A 7897-nucleotide genomic window follows, 5' to 3' on the forward strand; every position below is an offset into this window, starting at 1 on the left:
GTTCTTGTTTTCTTGATCAAAAATAGAAGTATAACTTTATTTGTTTGCCAGTGTTTAACGCAGCTAAGTTCGCCGTTTCTGAGAACCTGTGGTGCTAGCAAGTTGAAGTCCACGTGGTGCCGCGGACCGCGCAGATCAGCAATCTGCTCCCCTGATAGTGAAAAGTGTGGCAGCACTCCCCCTCATTTGTTACCGTCTTTGGTAGGTAAACTTTTTATGCAGTTCAGATTGTGTTTTTAACAATGCGGTCGGTGCGGCAACTTCACATTTGATGAGCGGACTCGGGTAGCCGCCCTCCCCGCTTCTCAAAGCGGCTCCGGGACATGGGACGTGCGCGCACCCGTGCAAACTTTCCATGTCCCGGCAGCACATCACTTCAGAGCGCCGCTGCGGGGAGAATGGCAAGCCCCACACCGGGCTCTGATCCAGAATCTGCGGTGATTGGTGAAGTCTGCCACTCCTAGACAGGCGATGAGCTAACTTACGCGGTTCTGAATGTGTGCGGAGGACATGCGGGTTCTGATGAAATGTAATTTAGGTTAACGTGATAACAAAATAATTTAAATGATAGTCATTTGTTAGTATGATGTGAAATTTAGCATGCCAACACACCACAAGTACACGCATTTTACTTATTACTTATTTTATTTACTGATTCTTCCTATCCACGAATTCAATTAAATGTTAATTACACAGTACTGAATTTATTTTTAATTGCGATCATGTGTTTTGCAGGATAAAGAGGAAGTTTGAAGTTTGATTTTGTGGTAAAGTAGAATAATTGTATATATTCTTCCCCTTTTTATATAAATGGTCTTATTCTCTTCTCATTGGTAATGTTTTGCATATATGTATTGACCAGTTTCCATCAGTAAAAGAAATCTGAAGAATCTAAAATCTAAATCTAATCTTCTAAAATTTTTTAATGAAAAGTAATGGATTGCGTATTGATATACTAATACTGAATTATGCTTATGGTACTTTTACATCAGTGCTGCTTTGGTGCTGAGTTAATAATACTGATTGCTTTCAAGTAAATATATATATTACAGGAACCAAAATAAACCAAAACAAAAGGGAAGTATTGCATACATTAACACACATTTTTCTTTTCTTTTCTTGCAGCAACACATTGGATCAGACGTTCACTGTCCAACATCCGCTTTTCAGTTATATGGCTGAGGTAAGATTTAATTGATTTCTGCAGAGATCAGGGGGATTTTTAAAATTGAGCAGATGTATTTAGTTTGGCTGCCTTTTACATATTTCAGGGAGGCTGTGATTCACTGGAATGGAAGTGCAAACTATGTCCTATATCTTGGGGCACACAAGCAGAACTCTTTAGACATTACCGCCTAAAACATGGCAGTTACTCCAAAGTCAGCCCTTTGCCCTGTTTGTATGACAATTGTATTTGCACATTTTCATCTTTTAATGCCATCAAAGCCCATGTATCTCGCTATCATAATGCAAGAAAATTGGAAAGAAAAAAGAATCAAGTCCCTTTTGCATGTGACCTGTGCAACTTTTTTCAACAGATTTTTTAAGAGAGTTGTCCATGACACACAAAACTTTAAAAATGTTTTGAAAACATTAGCAACTAGACATCAACAAATGGTCGCATTCTACCTTAGCTCTCCATCATTCTTTAAACCTCACCAGCAAGCTACCAGTGTCACTTCTGTGCTCGTCTCAACACTTCCCAGAGTTGCAATGGAATATGTTAAACAAAAGACTCAAAGTAACATGATTCATTCTACATCAAAAGTAAATGTTAATGGCTCTGACTATGCTGTTGGCATGTTTGTCTCTGTTGGCCATGAAGGGGGCTTGCCACGATTTAGCAAAATTGAAAGCATTCTTCTTGTGGATAACCAGGTCACTTTTCTTGCACGAGATCACAAATCCAATTAAGTTGAGCATTTACGATCTTTTGAGCTCTCCCCTTTGAATATGATAGTATGTACCATAGCTGAACTAAATGATGCTTTGCCTTTATTTGCATACAACTTGGAAGGGAGACTCCTCATAACACAGAGAAGATTTCATATTGCTAAATGGAGTCTAAATCTATGCAACTAATGTCCTTTTTTTGTACTGATGTAACCCAATGCAATGACCATTAAAATGTGCATCATTTTTGTATACAGACTTATCAACAAAGGATGACTACCACCCAGAAGTACTTGCTCCGTGTTTATGTGTCAACGGATGTAGCCATGAAGCTAACACTTACACAGCGCCCACAATCTGTAGAAGAACTGAAGACCATAATGAGAAACAAGTTCAGACCAAGACTCGATGGTGACTTTTCACTTCATTATGAGGACCCAGACTTTGATGGGATGCTAAGTTGTCTTGTAGACATTGATGAACTTCCAGAAAAGGGAACATTGAAAGTGGTCCGCTCTGAGAGTGATGACTCTTCAGTGGCCAGTTCAGACACTGATATCCTACCTCATGTGCCATTGCACCAGCGTCAAAAGCACTGGCTTAGCACTTTTATTGTGCCTGTATTTCCTATGGATGTTGAGTATGTGCTTGAAGAAGGAAACAAAGTGTTTAGAGATTCTGGAAAAACACTGAAATTAACTAGGAACCAAAAGTCAAATATTTTAGACAAAATGGCTGAAACGATTTTTAGTTACAAAGCTTATCCAAATGACAGAGAGGTGGGCAAAGCAGCTGAGGCTTTAGTTACTGCGCACCCATGAAAATCCTTTTAAAACACAAGATGGGAAAATCCTCATTCTGGCTGTGCAGAAGTGTCAATTAACACAGGCAAAAGAAGCAAAAACAGTCCAGCAAGTGAACACCCCCATTCCAATATCAAGAAACCAAGGAAGTCTGAAGTCAACTTTCTTCCAAACTTTCCCAGAGGCGAGAACCAAATATTCCTGGAGCAGACAAGATTAGAAGTGATCGAAGAAATGGAAAAGACAGAACGAAATCAGCTTCTCATTGGAAGAGGCATGCAGACAACATTTGCACCTAGACGGCAGGAGATTGTCACTGGAGATAAAACAATAAAGGATCTACTGGCTCGATGGCCCGCCCTTAACATGGAGTCACAGGTACACTTTAAAAACAAACGTTTTTTGATATGTCCAATTTGAAAATATAACTACTTGTACCCATATTTTGTGTTTTCAGGTGTTTGCGGAGTTCCATCGCATCACCAATGTGAATCTCCGCAATACATTCTACGCAGAGCTTGATCGTCATACAAAATCACTGGTTGCTCTGTACAGGCAGAAGGCTTCTCGCACAGGAAAGATTCCAGAGGCCCTGCAGAGAATCCTCAGAGAATATGATATGCAGGTATTATATTCTGTGGAAATGTGTTTACTATCTCAGATGTATGTAGTACAGTCCCTGACAAAAGTCTTGCCGCTTATCCATTTTGTAGAAACAAAAGCTTATAACCTGACTTTAAATTAATCGATTGGTTTTAGAAATGTCTCATATGAAAGCTAAAACCCTCCCAAATTATGCTCAATATACTAAAATTAATTTGCTTCACGGAAGAAAGATTGATCATTTAATGAACACAGAAAGGTCAGATTTTGGAAAGACAAAAGTCTTGTCGCCTTGTCATATGATGCACCCAATCCTAGATTACAGCCTCACCTGTGATCAGTTACTGGGTGTGTATAAAAAGAACCCAGCACACTAGACCTTCACATCAACTGCAACTTGACCTCTGACAACATGCCTAAGATCCACCCTGAGACCAAAGCGTTAATTATCAAGAGGCTGAAGACCAGATCCACTGCTGAGGTGGTGACACCTTCAATGTGTCTCAGCGTCAAGTACAAAGAATAAGAAAAAGATCTGAAATGACTGGAGATGTTTTTGACAAGCCCAGGTCCGTCAGACCCCACAAGACAACTGCTCGGGAGGACCGTTTGTTGATTTGAAAATCCAAGGCCCCTTTTCCACTGCAGCAGAGCTCCACCAGGCCCGGTCACCTCAAGTCCCTGTGTCAACCACAACAGTTTGTAGAATTCTGTCTCGAAATGGCCTCCATGGTCGAATCAGTGCACAGAAACCAGCACTAAACAAAAGGCAATTAAAAAACCGTGTGGCATTTGCCAAGGCCCACAGCCTGCTAAAAGGATGGACACTGGAAAAGTGGCAGAAGGTGGATTTCTCAGATGAATCCTCAGTTGAATTACATCACAGCTGCCACAAATATTGCAGGAGACCTACTGGAGCCCCCATGGATCCAAGATTCACCCAGAAAACAGTTAAGTTTGGTGGCGGAAAAATCATGGTCTGGGGTTACATCCAGTATGGGGGTGTGCCAGACATTTGCAGGGTGGAAGGCAATATCAATAGCTTAAAATATCAAGAAGTATTAGCTCCTCTTACATTCCCAACCATAAAAGGGGTCAGATTTTGCAGCAGGATGGTGCTCCATCGCATAATTCTATCTCGAAATCAAAGTTTCTCAAAGCAAAGAAGATCAAGGTGCTCCAGGACTGGCCAGCCCAGTCACCAGACATGAACATCATTGAACATGTCTGGGGTAGAATGAAAGAGGAAGCATGGAAGGCAAAACCAAAGAATCTTGATGAACTCTGGGAGGCATGTAAGACGCTTTCTTTGCTATTCCTGATGACTTCATCAACAAATTGTATGAATCATTGTCAAACTGCATGGATGTGTCCTTCAAGCTCATGGAAGTCATACAAGATATTAAATATGGATCTCACAGCACCACTACTTAATTCACTGACGTTATGCAACATATTTTTGTATTTGAAGTAAATTTATTTGTTCAATTTTCTGTAGGCGACAAAACTTTTGTCTTTCCAAAATCTGACCTTTCTGTGTTCATTAAATGATCAATCTTTCTTCAGTGAAGCAAATTAATTTTAGTATATTGAGCATAATTTGGGAGGGTTTTAGCTTTCATATGAGACATTTCTAAAACCAATCGATTAATTTAAAGTCAGGTTATAAGCTTTTGTTTCTACAAAATGGATAAGCGACAGGACTTTTGTCAGGGTACTGTATTTTAAAAGTAATTTTTTTTTTTTTTCAAAAGGAGGAACAGGATATAAATTTGAGGCGCACACTGTCACTTCGTGCGCTTTCAGTCTACTTGAGAGAGGATGACACAGACTTTTATAAAAGCTGTAATGTAAGTAATCTCAATATTAGAAAACTATGATTGACTGCTATTTGGTTATACTGTCATTTATTATTATATTAAGTTTACTTTCTCTGTGATTGTTCATTGTGAGCACTCTCATACTGACTGTAACACTTGTATTTTGCAGCAAGATGGTCAATCAGATGTGTCGGACTGCCCACTTGGTCTACTATCGTCATCTCCAAACCTGTTCATACCAGGAAATCTCTCAATTGTCATTGAGGGAAACGTCGTGTTTAGTCAGCTGTCGACTGTGCCAGAGGCATTTCTGCTGCTGTTTGGACTCATCTATGTCTTTAATATTGAGTATCCAAAAAACCTTGTGAACACTTTTACCTTCATCCAGAATATTCTAGTATGTCTTGATGACAATTCTGTGATGAAACCATGCCTTCGCGCACTGAAAAATGAGCTCTTTAGAGATGTGTTCCCGATTTAAAACATTCAAAGAGCAGTCACCTTAGTTTGATGCCACATTTTATTAAGTATGCTATATTTGCTAAGAGAGATTTTTGTTTTTATGTTCCCTTTATTGTACAAACCTTAAGCACTTTAGCAATGCTGGGCCTAAATGAATGTTTGAAGTTTCAGAAGTATAACTGTGAACATAGAAATCTATTGGGAGATGATTATATTTGCCACTAAACTAGTGTAAAATGCAGGCACTTGTTTTGAAGACTTGAAGTTCTAAAATGTTTTTTTATTTAGAGTGAAGTTCCAAGTTTGTTAACTCCTCAATTAATGTTGATTGTTTTAGCTTAATTCTCAAAACCAATTTCTAAGATTAGATTGAGGGTCATGGATATTGTTGCACTTTATTTTCCATGCACATGGCTTAATAACCATAATTGAATGCCAAAATCTCTGCAATACTGAAGACACTTAATGTGTATTAAAAACTATTTGTAATGTTAAGGACAGTTTTAAATAAATGTCCAAATTTTCAACCATGGATTGTTTGTCAACAGAAAAATTAATTTACATAATTATTTAAGTCTCATGAAACTATACAATTTTAGTTGAACAAAATTAATATATAGCATACAATAATTATAAACATTAAGTTATTTAAACGTAAAATAAAAACATTCTAATCTGTTGAGTTTACTAAAAATTTAACTTTTACATTCAATTAAACAAAGATTTTTAAACATATTACCCAATAAAGTTTGAGTTAAAGTTACGACATAATTTTTGAGTTGACTCAACTTATCCGGGTTTACAGTGTGCAAACTATAAGAATTTTATTATTCATTTTACAACCGAACACCTTCATTGAAGAATTTCAGTTGGCTTTGCAGTCTCAAATGGAAATTACCCAGGAACTAAGCAGAGATCAGGACGAACCTGAGGAGATGGACAAACCAAAGGAAGAGCAGCTAAATATTGAGATCCAACAGCTGAAAGATTCACTCTTAAAGCTACAGTCTACAGAGGAGGAGCATTTGAAAATAATTTCAGATTTAAAAGAGAGATCAGTGCAAGACCAATCAAAGTTTGAGGCACAGATTCAACAAATGCAATCCCAAATTGACAGACAGGAAGACTCAATCATAAATCTGAGAGGGAGAGAGGAGGTACATTTGAAAATGATAACATATTTTGACAATGTCTCGCAGAAAGCTGAGGCTAAAGTTGAAGAACTGCTGAAAGAAAAACATATGCTCCAATCTCAAATTCAAGAGCAGGAAAATTTGATTAGCTCTGCAACGCAAAGAAGAGGAGCATTTGAAAACTATTTCTGAATTAGAAGAAAGATCAAGGCACTATGAACCTCAGATTCAAGAAATGCAAACCAAAAATGTCCAGTAAAGTGATCCTGAAATTGAAATTGGAGGAACAGATCATGATAATAGCAAAGACACAAGTTTCAATTGGAAAAAAGTACTGTTCATTGGTGGAGGTCGTGCACTGGCAACTGCAGCTTTCTTCAAATATAATCCATCAGTGAGCTCCTCAGGACTGTTGAGCGCTTTCAAGTTCTGGTGAAGTGTCTTTAAGCTGCAATGATATGTTGGCAGGAGACATTTTCTGCTTTCACTCTCTTAGCCTAAACTTGACTCAAGTTTATGTTACTAAAACTGAAACTCTTGTAATGTACATTTAAATGTGTTTGTTGGAGTTGGGTTCTGGTGGAATCCCTCACATGATATGTTAGATGTGTGTGTTACTAATGTGTCCCTTGATGCAGGAGCTTTGGCTTTATGCTGCATATTGTAAATAAATAAAATGAAATAAAACTTAAAAACTATTTATTTGCATGTTTTTATTTATGGTTTGTTGACTTGACCAGAGATCTGCAAACAGAATTGCCATTTCTTGATGAATACAGTTTTTCTTGTTTGAAAGTGCAAAAAGTATTGCTCCATAGTTTTCCTCGTCAATATTCTTCAGTGAAAATGAAAAGTACAGAACTATGTGTCAGTATTAGAGCAGGTGCATATGTGGAGGAGAGCATATGTCAGTCAAGATTAGTGCACTTTCTTTGGGACTGTAAGTTTCAATAAAATCAGCTTTAACTTTGCAATCAAATACAAGGTACGGTTCAGCTAACAGGCAGAGAGGTGCATGCTGGGAAAACACAGCTGTTTAATTTGCCCTGCAGTAGGAGTGTAACGATACAAGTCTCACGATACGATATCATCACAGTATGAACTTCACGGTACGATATTTATTGCGATATTTTGTGGAGGTTAACAAAACTGTTAATATGCTACTTTTTCTTCTTAAAATGCC

At 38.0% G+C, this 7897-nt stretch overlaps 1 protein-coding gene and 1 long non-coding RNA gene across 2 annotated transcripts; both read left to right on the forward strand.

The window, feature by feature from the left end:
- Positions 1-12: 12 nt before the first annotated feature.
- On the forward strand, positions 13-2702 carry LOC129410737 (uncharacterized). Its single transcript, XR_008633006.1, has 4 exons — positions 13-201; positions 736-767; positions 1126-1183; positions 2151-2702. It is a non-coding gene; the product is annotated as an uncharacterized LOC129410737 (long non-coding RNA).
- A 73-nt stretch (positions 2703-2775) lies between these two features.
- On the forward strand, positions 2776-6113 carry LOC129410412 (uncharacterized). Its single transcript, XM_055158536.1, has 4 exons — positions 2776-3074; positions 3154-3321; positions 5054-5149; positions 5289-6113. The coding sequence occupies exons 1-4, from the start codon at positions 2931-2933 to the stop codon at positions 5598-5600; spliced, it is 720 nt and encodes a 239-aa protein (XP_055014511.1). The 5' UTR covers positions 2776-2930; the 3' UTR covers positions 5601-6113.
- Positions 6114-7897: the final 1784 nt, after the last annotated feature.

This window comes from Boleophthalmus pectinirostris, unplaced genomic scaffold, assembly GCF_026225935.1.
Source record: "Boleophthalmus pectinirostris isolate CB_2022bp ecotype Guang Dong unplaced genomic scaffold, ASM2622593v1 HiC_scaffold_10, whole genome shotgun sequence".
In the NCBI taxonomy this organism is placed as follows: Eukaryota; Metazoa; Chordata; class Actinopteri; order Gobiiformes; family Gobiidae; genus Boleophthalmus; species Boleophthalmus pectinirostris.